Source organism: Panthera uncia, assembly GCF_023721935.1.
Source record: "Panthera uncia isolate 11264 chromosome A1 unlocalized genomic scaffold, Puncia_PCG_1.0 HiC_scaffold_16, whole genome shotgun sequence".
Taxonomy (NCBI): domain Eukaryota; kingdom Metazoa; phylum Chordata; class Mammalia; order Carnivora; family Felidae; genus Panthera; species Panthera uncia.
The window spans coordinates 1,559,130-1,571,902 of record NW_026057576.1 but is presented as its reverse complement, the minus strand read 5'-3'; the positions used below and the strand labels follow the sequence as shown (position 1 = coordinate 1,571,902).

Genomic DNA, 12,773 nt, shown 5'->3' with positions numbered 1-12,773 from the left:
CTTTTGTTTATCTGAAAATGTCTTAATTTATCCATAATTCTTTTTTTTTCCACATGACACAAGTACTCTTATTTTCTAAACCATTTAACAAGGCATAAAACCAGTCTTAGCTCTCAAGCCATAAAAAACAGACAATGGGTGGTAGTGGGTAGTTGCTGACTCCTACTTTATTTAAAAATTTTTTTTAGGGGCGCCTGGGTGGCGCAGTCGGTTAAGCGTCCGACTTCAGCCAGGTCACGATCTCGCGGTCCGTGAGTTCGAGCCCCGCGTCGGGCTCTGAGCTGATGGCTCAGAGCCTGGAGCCTGTTTCCGATTCTGTGTCTCCCTCTCTCTCTGCCCCTCCCCCGTTCATGCTCTGTCTCTCTCTGTCCCAAAAATAAATAAAAAATGTTGAAAAAAAAATTAAAAAAAATAAAAAATAAAAAATAAAAATTTTTTTAAAGGTTTTGGGGCCACCAGCTGGGTGGCTCAGCTGGTTAAGTGTCTGACTCTCAATTTCAGCTCAGGTCATGATCCATGGTTCATGGGTTCGAGCCCTGTGTTGGGCTCTGTGCTGACAGTGCAGAGCCTGCTTGGGATTCTGTCTCTCCCCTTCTCTCCCTCTTTTTCTCTTGCATGCATGCACGTTCAAAATAAATAAACTTAAAAAAATCTCTCTCTGCTCCTTCCCTGCTCATACACACTGTCTCAGAATAAATAAATAAACTGTATTTTATTTTTTAAAAATGTTTGAGAGAGAGCATGAGTGGGGTAGGGGCAGAGAGAGAGGGGGACAGAGGATCCAAAGAGGGCTCTATGCTGACAGCAGAGAACCTGATGCGGGGCTAGAACCCACAGACTATGAGATCATGGCCTGAGCTGCCAATGTTGGACACTTATTTATTTGGAGCGTCTGGGTGGCTCAGTTGGTTGAGGTCATGATCTTGCGGTTCATGGGTTCAAGCCCTGCATCGGGCTCTGTGCTGACAGCTCAGAGCCTGGAGCCTCCTTCAGATTCTGTGTCTCCCTCTCTCTCTGCTCCTCCCCTGCTCATGCTCTGTCTTTCCTCTCTCAAACATAAATGAACATTAAAAAAAAAAAAAAGAGTTGCATGCTCTAAAAAGAAAAAAAAAAGTTTAATTTGTAATATACAATGTGAATTGATTATCAATTGGAAACAACACAATTTATTTCTATTAGGACTCTTTCAGAAATGAAACCTTGTCCTACAACCGAGTCAGTGATTTTCTAATTGATAAAGAAATAATACTTGTTTGTTGAAATGTAAGAAAAATACACAGAGCAAAATAACTCAAGGAAAGTATTTTTTAAACTTTTGCATAAAAAGGTAATATATTTAACACAATAAAGACCAAATAAAATGGAACTTCATTCAAGAAAATGGAAATAATGGGGTGCCTAGGTGTCTCAGTTTGTTAAGTGTCCAACTTTGGCTCAGGTCATCATCTCATAGTCCATGGGTTTGAGCCCCATGTCAAGCTCTGTGCTGACAGCTCAGAACCTGGAGCCTGCTTCGGATTCTGTGTTTCCCTCTCTCTCTGCCCCTGCCCTGCTCATGCTCTGTCTCTCCCTCTCTCTCTCCCTCAAAAATAAACATTAAAAAATTTTTTTAATGGAAATAATACATGAATGTTCATTAATATTTGTTCATGAATGTAATATGTTTATCAGATTCTAATTCTAGGGATAAAATCAAATCCCAACACATTTAAGTAAACATGAAATCAGAATAATTACTTACTGTATAAGAGAAGCTCTTTCAAAGTATTGAATGGCTTTTTCACAAAACTGGGTGTCAATGTAATAAGCTCCAAGCCACTCAATAACTTCAATGTTAGAGGGGAAATACCTATATGACTAGAAAAATATGGACATGACAATACAACATCAGTGGCAATGTAGAATTTATACCTCAACATTTTACCTATTGAAAGGATTTCTTTAACCAATATGAAATTTCTTAACAAAAAAGCATGAGCTGTCATAAGGTCATAAGCACTTTATGTTTTGAAACTACAAGATTTAGAACACTTAATGTTTGTTTGATATACATTTTTAAATTACCTATAAATAGCTTTTCGATGTACTGATAGCTGATCTGAATCAAATTAAATAAGTAATAGAATTTTAAAAAGGATCAAAATCATGCTTCAAGGGAAAAATGAATGTGATTTTAATTTAATTTTGCATTAAAATTATTAAAAAATTTTATATTCCACAAATGATTTATTTTATTTTAAATCATCATTCATTTAAAAACCAGTAAGCATTTCTAAATTTTAAAAACTAAACGGTCTGCTGACTGTTGTTTTCTTTTCTGCTGAATGCTTTATAACCATATATAAAAGGCTAAAAAGTAAAAGGAAAATAAAATTATACTTACCTCATAGTAGTACTGAAATGCTTGGGATTTATCTCCTTCACTATCATATAATTCTCCTAGTTTAGACAGAGCTCTAGAATCAGTTGGAACAACACTGATCAGTTGCATTAACCATTCAATAGCTTGATTGGGATCTTCCATTAATTCATATCTTGGAAAGTTTTAGTTAAGGATAACACAATTTTTCTAAATTCATTAAAAAATAAACAAACCTAAATACAACATTACAATGAAAATATTTCTTAGCCTATAGTAATGTGCTATTGAAAACTGTTTATTCTGAATTTCTTCAGGGATGGTGATGAAAATGGGGCACTGTAAATAACACTCATGCTCCATATATACCTTGCTTTTCCTTTTGCTTCATTAGTGTCCACTAAGATCAACTCCCAAATTTCTAGTAGAATTAACAGTTTGCTCTTTTATTCAAAGCACTGTCCAAAATTTGTCCTTAATAGAAATGCCTGAAAGTTGTGTTCAATTATTCTACTTCTCTTAATATGTCGAACATGTTAAGGGAAGAGTTTCCATGTATTTTCCTTTGAGTTTTCCCCAATTAGATTAAAAGCCCAAAATAGGGTATTCTTTTTTTGTAGCAAGTGCCTAGTAAGTCCTTTGTATACACTTAAATAATTTATTCACAGCAATACTTATTGACTACTATTTATTTTTACATTAAATGTCTCAATGAAATGAACATATTCCAATCTAAAGTTTTATTGAGAAAGAAGCTTCTGTTTTTAAGGATGACAAATGTGATACCATAAAAGAAATATAAAAATAAGAAAATGATTGAAACATCCTTAAAATGATCAATTGCTTAACTGAATCCAAGCTGGTCAGAAACTGGGAAGTATCAGATCATGACAGTGGCAATTTCAGACAGATTAAGTGGACAAAACAAAGAGGCTAAAAGGAATAAGCATGAAATCCTCTGCTCTAAAAATAGGTTCTTTATTAAAAAATGTTTTATGCTCTCTAACAAAAGTAGAGTACATAGTACTTAAAATTATTAATGGTATACCTCATAACATACTTTTCCCTAACATCTGTATAAAAGTTGTATCAAGAGGGGTGCCTGGGTGGTTCGGTCAGTTGAGTGTATCTGACTTTAACTCCAGTCATGATCTCACCATTTGTGAGTTCAAGCCCCACATCGGGCTTGCTTCTGTCAGCGTGTGGCCTGCTTTGAATCTTCTGTCCCCATCTCTCTCTTCCCCTTCCCTGCTCATGCTCTCTCTCTCTCAAAAAATAAATAAACACTTAAAAAAAAGAAACAAACTTGTATCAAGATAATGGTAACTTAAAAACCTACATAAGATTTTAACTCTTCCCAAATGTTGTTTTGAAAGATTATTTTTAAAATAAGGAGAGAAATTAAAATGTTTTTCAAATAGTTTCAAAGGCATTAAAAACATTAACAAATTTCTGCTTTTCTAACCAAAGGCAGGAGGGAAAAAAGAAAACAAACAAACTAAAGAGAGCCAAGAGTTGTAGAAGAAACTGACAAGGGAGGAATGTTTTCCTTTTCCACATTCCCCAGAGTTCTAAACATAATACTGTGACTGTGGCACAGCACACAGTCAATAAGTGACTACTGAATGAACGGAGTGAGTGAATTCATATAAACTACTGGCTAATTTTGTAGGGTAAAGGCCTTTGGAGAGTTATACTCATTAAGCCTATATGTCAGCTAAAATAATGAAGATAAATTAACCGAACTCAATCAGCAGTACTAATCAGTAACAAATATTTTCCTTTTAAACAGTAAGTTACTGCTTCAAAAATACCCTACAAGACTCAGAGTTAATACAATCTAACCTACAGTCAATGAATAGCTTATGTGTACTAAACATCTGTACTCAATTACTATTTCAATTATTTTCCCCCCAAATTAAGAAATAATAGTGTTAACCTTTTAATGATTTCTTTTATAATGCAAATGATCTTTTAAAACAGGATCAACCAAAAAACACACTCTTAACTATTGACAACAAACTGAGGGTTACCAGAGAGAAGATGGGGGCAGGGAGATGGGTAAAACAGGTGATAGGGATTAGAGTATACTCATCACGATGAGCACTGAGTAATGTATAGAGTTGTTGAATCACTATATTGTACACCTGAAACTAAGATAACACTAAAGTAATTATATTGTATTGTATTATATTATATTATATTATATATAATAGAATTAAAAATTAAAAAGATACACATTTTATAAAAATGTAAAATATTGGAATTAAAATTAAAAAATAAAGCTGTATCACTCAAATAATATTTTTATCACATATTAATGTGATAGGATTTAAAATATTATCCTCATCAATTACCTCATTGGCTAAGGTTATTTAACGACTGGTACTCAATCACCAATTGAGTGAATTAACAACTGTCCTCAAGTTTTTCACATAAGATACACATTTGCTATCTGGTAAAGAACTTGGGCACTGTTTCTTAGGATTGCATGAAGTTTCAGGAAACAGTCCAAAGCTTCATCAAGCCGGTTTAGCCTCTTATAGGTAAGGCCTTAAAAAGAAGAAAAAGAAAAGCTGTAAGCATTATTACTGGTAAGTAATTTTCTCAAAGTCACAGGATAAATTTTTAAATATATGTAAATATTCATCCAGAAGAGAGAGATGATGGGAATTTTTTTCAAAAAGAAAAAAGGCAGGGGAGGGGCTTTTCCACTATTGTTGGGCAGATACCAAAACATGCTAGAGCACTATCGTGATTTTAAAGTGCGGCAGGGAAACAGGAGTAGACAGACTAGCAGCATGCACAGTTCAGAAACTGACTCAGTTACAGAATTAATGGGGATTGAAACTTAACGGGGACTAAGGGACTAGTAAGAAATGGAGCCAGGACAACAGACTACACGTGAATTAAAACATGTAGATTCCTATTTTGAATGTATTCCTGTTTTGAATACACCCAAAACTTACTTTAAAACTAAATAGAAGAAAAAAAAAATGGTTAGAGAGGGAGGGAGCCAAAACATAAGAGACTCCTAAAAGCTGAGAACAAACTGAGGGTTGATGGGGGGTGGGTGATGGGCATGGAGGAGGGCACCTGTTGGGATGAGCATTGGGTGTTGTACGGAAACCAATTTGACAATAAATCTATAATAAAAAAAAAACTAAATAGAAAAAAACAAAGATGTAAACGTATGAAAAGAAAATATAGGAAAATGATTTTATAATCTTGGGGTAGGGAAGGGCTTTGGTAAAGCAATAAATAAATGAAGCCACAAACTTTCCAAAAGCCAAATTTGACTCTATAAAATTAGAAAACCTGTTTGACAAAACAAATGACCAATTAAAAGCTAAGCAACAGACTAGGAAAAGTACTTAAAACTTATAAAGAGAATAAATAAATAAATATCTAGGCAAGAAATCTCCTGCATTAAGGCCTCTGCTCTTCACTTCCCTCTGCTCTTTCCCCGATTCCCGAACGGTCCCACCCTCCCTTGCTCCAACATGACTTTAAACTCTCCTTGACTCCATCTAAAATGGCTAATTCCTCCCAACCCAGCCAGGTCTTCCTTTTGCATCTGGCAGGAGATTAAAGACTCCTCTCTGGGAGGAAGGATCCAATTGGATCAATTGACTAGCGGGCAGTTCCCCAACTACGCAGATCAGGCAGATGGCCCCGTGGCAGCGTGCCAGCACATCAGTCTCCCTTGTGGCCTCAGAGATCCCGCTCAGCTTTAGCTGCAAACTCCTAAATGTGAGAAGACGGGCCAGGTTCATCAGACATCTGAGGAAAGTTTACGACACGAAACATAGAAGGTAAAACAAACAAGCAAGCCAGAAACAGAAAAACACAGCTATGCAGGGAGAAGAAAATCTCAAAAGAAACTTCATTAATAACCCAAGAGATAAGAAGCAGTATTGTATCAACATGTGTTTGTCGCACTGCAAACTCAAGAACAGGAAGGAATGACACCCATTTCAGGGGACCCTGAAAGGCAAGGAAGGGAATAAGATGTGCCTTCAGGTCTTAAAACGTTTCGTTCGCTAAAAACCGAACCTGATGTAAATATGACAAAATGTTGAAGTGTGTTAAATATAGTTGGTAAGGGACATGGGTATTTTTCTGTCCAATTTTTATGTTTGAAACTGCTCATAAAGAAAATGTGTTTGTTTGTTTGTTTGTTTTCCCACCTATCAGTTTGGCAAAAGCTGAATATTCAGTATTCGTAGGAATTTGGGAAGTCAGTCTCCTCCACTAATGAACTGGAGCTCTGTAAGTCAATTTAAAATAAGAAAAGAACGAAAAAATTGTAAAGGAGAAAAACAAAGCAATTCTGCCTATTTTACTTACCAATATTATAAAGTGCTTCAGTACAAGAAGAATCATTTCTTAGAGCCTCTTTATAGAATTCAGCTGCCTTCTCGTAATCACCGTTTGCAAAAACTGTATTCCCTTTGTTAGTCAGAGCTGAGGGATTATATCTGTCAGAGTTCACAGCTAAATCTGCATAGCTACTGGCTTGTGCAAATTCATTTTCCTAAACAAAGTACAAAACACACACAAATTATTCGGGGTTCGTCAAATATCTCTACGGACTGTTCTGGGCTACAGACATGATAAACAGATTTTCTGAGATTACAAATATGATAAACAGAAATATTTTATATATCTTGATCTTGATAGACTTATTCTACAAGATTTTTAATCATCGTGTTCTTTCAACTACCCAAGTTTCTAATGACCGACTCCACAGTCTCGTGGTTTGAATAACAACACTACATGTAAGTGGCTCCATTTTATTAATGGTTTTTCTGTCTATTTGTTTTTAGCTTTAGAGAGAGAGTGAGTACAGGATGAGGAGCGGGCAGGAGGCAGAGCATCTTAAGCAGGCTCCACCCTCAGGGCAGAGCCCAATGCGGGGCTCGATTCCACCACTCCGGGATCATGACCTGAATCAAAATCAAGAGTCAGGCGGTCAACAGACTGGGCCACCCAGCCGCCCCTAAGTGGCTCCATTCTGAACACCCGGATTTCACGTCACAGCTGCAGTACACCTGAAGCCCTGAGCTGGCTACAAAGGCACCACTAGCTTTCCCGTCCTTCCACCCAATTGGTCGCGTCACCTACTAGGTCTGGCGTTTCTAGCAAGTCTCTGGTTCTGTCTCTTCCGCCAAAGGACCTTAACATCACTCACTTAAGCGACATAGACCTCTCAACCCTTAAACAGTGAAGCATCTGTGCCGGCTTGCTTAAGCCAGGAACCAGATTTCCCAGAATCCCCTTCCCTGCATGGTTCTTGTCCACAGTCGGCTGAAAGGAACTTGTAGCACATGCGGGACGCAGACACGAAGCAGCAGCTTTTGCTCTCTGAAGGTCTTTTTCTGGTCATCAGTTGCAGGACTGATGCAGAAACGCCTGTGGGTTCCAGCCTGTCCTCACTCATTTTGACTCCACATCCGCTTCTGCCTCCCAACCGTGCTGTCCCTGCTGAGCACAGTGACCCCGATGCCCGCTGGGGCTTGGCTCCGGACCCACGGAGGAGGCAGTTGTGCAGAAGCAACTGCTTCCCAAAGGTCTCTCCAAGAACTCCCCCTTCATGTGGCTGCTGGACACGCTGGGCCACTCACACACTGACTGCTGATCCCTTCTCAGGCCCCTGACCCCCCTTCTGCACCTTCACCCACAGCTCCCCCACCACTGGGTAAATTCTAGCTCCCACATCCCTTCTCCCATGATACTCACAGTGACTGCTTCCCCGAATGAACTTTCAAAACACTGAGATACAATTCACAGGTCAGATAAATGTACATTTTTGAGGCATTTACACATTCAAAAAATTGTACCACCATCACCAACATCCATTTCTACAACATTTTTATCACCCCCCCCCCAAAATATCCTGTACCCATTAGCAGTCACTCCCCATTCTCCCACCTGCTCTGGCCCCTGACAGCCACAAATCTGGTTTCCACCTCCATGGATTTGTTTATTCTGGACATTTCATAATAAACACAACCATATAACATGCGGCTTTTTTGTTTGGCTTCTTTGCTTAGCAGAATGTTTTCAAGGTTCATCCATGTTGTACTATGCATCGGTATTTCATTCCTGTTCATCGCTGAATAATATCCCATTGTATGGATAGGCCACATTTTGTTTATCCATTCACTGTTGATGGACACCTGGATTGTGCCCTCCCACTTTCGTTTATTATGAATAATGCTGTTATGAATATTCATGTATTTGTGTGGACTCTGAACTTTGATATAAAAATTGATACTTAGGGGCGCCTGGGTGGCTCAGTCAGTTAAGCGTCCGACTTCGGCTCAGGTCACGATCTCGCGGTATGTGAGTGTGAGCCCCGCGTCGGGCTCTGTGCTGACTGTTCAGAGCCTGGAGCCCGTTTCAGATTCTGTGTCTCCCTCTCTCTCTGACCCTCCCCCGTTCATGCTCTGTCTCTCTCTGTCTCAAAAATAAATAAATGTTAAAAAAAAAAAATTGATACTTAAAAGTGGGGTGCTACTGTCATAAAAAACTCAAAACATAAAAAACCTTGTCTTTTGGACTAGGCAGCAGGCAAAATCTGGAAAGCACTAGAGCCATAGTAGTGGAGGATGGAGAAGGAGTAAGGAATTGTTATCAGAGGCTAGATAAAGGGCAAGTCATGTTTTGCAGTCATAAAACTGGGAAAACTGCCATCTACACTGACTTGGAAGACAGAACGTGTACTTAGTAAATATGTGCGTGCGGCCAAGGAGATTTCTGAGCAGGAGGTTAAAAGTGCCAATTAATTTACTTTAATTGGGTCCGATAAGGTACAGTGAGAGAGGAGCTTAAGAGAAAACTTCAGATTTTCCAACTAGAGTTTGGCAGAAATATAGAAAAACAAGGACGTGTTGGGCCAGAAAATAAAATTATTTCATGTCTCTAGTTTCTCTGGGCAACAAGTCTCAGAGTAAGAACTGGTTGCAGGGCAGAGATCAGATCAAGGGTGTGGCTGTAATGCCCTTTGGAAACATCTCAGGAAGATTTAAGGTAGTGCCTGGCAAAGGAGGCACTCCTCTTTAAGGTAGAAAAAAGCTTCCAAATATCTTTGGGGCTCTGTGCCACAGCAGCCTCATGCACCTAAGTGGAAAGGGGTCTGTCTGCCTTGAAAACCACTGTGGATGTAGCTCTTGGGGCATGTGGGCACCCCAAATGAGATTTATAGGAAACCTGCCAAGTCTTTAAGGGAGTTGTACCAGTTTAAGCATTGCCAGCTTGGATTAAAGGGACAGACCGTCCAAAATGAAAGACAGCCTCCGGGTCCCCAATTTTTCTGGGCAGAAAGCAGGCTAAGAAAGTTAATCAGCTGCAAATACAGGTTATTTTTTCTGTAAAAGGAAGTGTTCCCAGAATGCAGAGCCAAAAGCCACAAGAGACCAAAGGATTAGGGCACCACTCCCAGGGATCAGAGCTGAGCCCTACCTAAGGAACGTCCCCTTCCTCACTTTCGGGGGTGTGGACCACATGTGCTTAGCTAGATGTCTGACCCACTAAGGACTAATGGGTGTGAGGTGCCTCCAACTCACCCCTTTGGAACAAGAGTATCTATTACAGTGACCCTACTCTTATCTCATCGGAGGATGTGAAGTGTATGGGAGACACGGTGTGTTTTCCTGTTCGCAGACCTTTGGGTCAAGAGGACCTGCACCTGAGAAAGCCCACCTCTATCTAGACCCCAAGCAGACGATGGCTCTTGGGCCTGATGCTGTGACAGGTGAGACTATGAGAGTCCCTGGAGGGCTGAGTACATTTTGCATATGGAAAGGATACCCTGAATGCAGGCAGTGACAGATCATTAAAATAGTGGCCCCAAAGGATCACACCTCCCAGTATTCAGGCCCTTGAATGGTTCTCTCCCGTGTTGGTTTTGCCCAGTAAGATAACAACAAATTCAACGCACACAGGAGCCTGGTAACCACCTGAGTGCACTGGGGTCTCCTCTCGTGGACCCTGCCCCACGTAAGAAGGCTGGGCTCTCCCCTGCTGGAGGAGGAGGTGGAGGAACGAGATGCTGGTCAACGGCTCAGCTAAGTCTCACATGTGAGGGAAGCATTTGGACCATGCTGCCTCAGTCAAACTTCAGATGATGGCAGCAGGATGTGTGACCCCGGGCCAGATCAGCAGAAGGACCACCCAAGTGAGCCCAGCCTGTTCAGGTAGAATGTGAGGAAATACACAGTTATTTTAGCCACTACATTTTGGGGCAGCTTATTCCAGAGCAACAGAAACTGATACAACCACATACTAGGTACCAATAATATATGTTCAATATATATCATATACCAGGCCCATTACGTTGCCTCAAAATAACCATTTTCCCAAGAACTACGTGCAACAAACTATTGATCAGATACTCTGATAGCTCTGCTCAGTCGCCTAAATCTAGCTATTTTTCTTTCTTTTTAAAAAATCTTCTTGGTCTCCTCCCACACATTCATCAAACTTGGTCAAGATCTGGTCGCTAATTAAACCATTTGCACGAAATTTACAAGTGATCTTCTAAATTCCAATGTAATGACTGTAATGGAGACCATGCTTCAGCCCCCAGACCTGTCCTTCAGAAGTGCTGGGAATGCTGCTGGCCACGGCCTCAGCTGTCAGCCCACTCTGTGAATTACTCCAGCCCCATGAGAAAGAGGTGCCTTGCCCAAAGCTGCACCCCCTTCCTGGTGAGCAGGCTGACTCCAGTGACTGGGTGATGCGGAGGCACAAAGGCCCCGGCCCCCTCACCGCAGTGGGGGACAGGGCTGCACAGCCATCCCAAGTCAGGGGGTCCCGCAGAGTTGGCTAAGGACTGTGCTGACTGCATCACAGCCCAATCTCCCCCTCCTCCACTCTGTGACGCTTCCAACCCTTCTCACTGACGTACTGATCCAAAGAGATCTGCCCCGGAAACTGCATCCTGGCTAATGTCCAGCTCGGAGTTTGCTGTCTCACCAGCAAAAGTGCCTCTCCTAGCCTTCGTTCTCATGGACTACCTCTCTGATTTCAATGTCATATACTTCCTCTTTGTGCCTTCCTTTTTTCCTTTACTTCAAAGGCATCATACCTTTCCCATCTTCTTGATCTGATTCTTATTTTTGCCTCTTTAATGTACGTGAATCCCAAAGTCAGTTCTCAGTTCTGTGCTACACTCTCGCCCCTGGAGATACCCTCCATCATCTTAGTTCAGGCTGCTATAGCAAATACCACAGACTGGCTTAAACAGCAAGCGTTTATTTCTCATAGTTCTGGAGGCTGGGAGATCCCAGATCAAGATGCTGGCCAATGTGGTGTCTGCTGAGAGCCACTTCTTGGTTTGCAGGAGGACACCTTGCTGTGTCCTCAGGGGGAGAGGGCTCTGGTTCCTTCTCTTCTAATAAGGGCGCTAATCCCATCAGGGGACCTGCTCTCATGACTTCATCTAACCCTAAGTATCTCTCCAAGTCCCTCCAAATACAGTCACATTTGGGCTTCAACATATAAATTTGGTTGGGGGAGGAGGACACACACGATCAGCCCATAGCATCTATTATCAAAGCTCTGACCTCTACGCAGACAATCATCAAATCATCTCTATCCCTGATTTCCCATCTGAGATCAGTTCCACATGCTTGTTGGCCATTACTATTTAAATATATCACCACTGTAGGGGCTCCTGGGTGGTTCAGTCGGTTGAGCCTCCAACTTCGGCTCAAGTCATGATCTCATGGTTCATGAGTTCAAGCCCCGCGTCGGGCTCTGTGCTGACAGCTCGGAGCCTGGAGCCTGCTTCGGATTCTGTGTCTCCCTCCCCCACTCACACTCCATCTCTCTCTCTCTCTCTCTCTCTCTCAAGAATAAACATAAAAATTTTTTAAATAAATATATATATACATATATCACCACTGCTACAAAAAAATCTTAAAAACATATTAGAAAAAAACTCAGCATCTTTCTCCCTAATCTGCAGCCTCCTCCCAACCTGCACCTGGCACCACTCTCTTGCCAGTAGGCTTAAAATACTGCTGTCATTCCTCACCAGTGGTCTTGATCTCTTTTCCATCACAACAGAGTAGGGGTAAAATTTCCACCATTAACAGTAGTTCAGCACGGCAGTGATTCTCAGTGGCGCACCGACCAGAAGTTCCAAGAGGAACTGAGAACGTGGTTTAACTAAATATAGTGATCCTTATGTTCACATCCTCTCCCACCTTTCCTGTCTCTGTGCTTTTGTTCATCCCTTTAGTCTCCCCAAAATTAAAATGTTTTGTGCCTTCTCTGAATTTCTGAAACACTTATTATCTCTACTTTCAACCAACCTTCCTTTCTTCCGTCTGAGTCCACCCGCATGCCTCCTTTGTTCCAAATTAAGAAGCTCCCTTTTAGTGAGCTTTTAGACTTTTGGTAT

The 12,773-nt window shown here is 40.8% G+C and overlaps 1 protein-coding gene across 2 annotated transcripts in view; it reads right to left on the bottom strand.

Annotated features, from left to right (window-relative positions):
* Positions 1-12,773, bottom strand: part of IFT88 (intraflagellar transport 88) — a 130,683-nt gene that overhangs the window by 46,409 nt on the left and 71,501 nt on the right. For both annotated transcript variants that reach the window (XM_049647336.1, XM_049647337.1), the window contains 4 exons: positions 6,710-6,896; positions 4,804-4,912; positions 2,384-2,534; positions 1,742-1,857 (listed from right to left, as the gene is read on the bottom strand). In XM_049647336.1, coding sequence (XP_049503293.1) covers positions 1,742-1,857; positions 2,384-2,534; positions 4,804-4,912; positions 6,710-6,896 — 563 coding nt within the window. The remainder of the gene's footprint in view (positions 1-1,741; positions 1,858-2,383; positions 2,535-4,803; positions 4,913-6,709; positions 6,897-12,773) is intronic.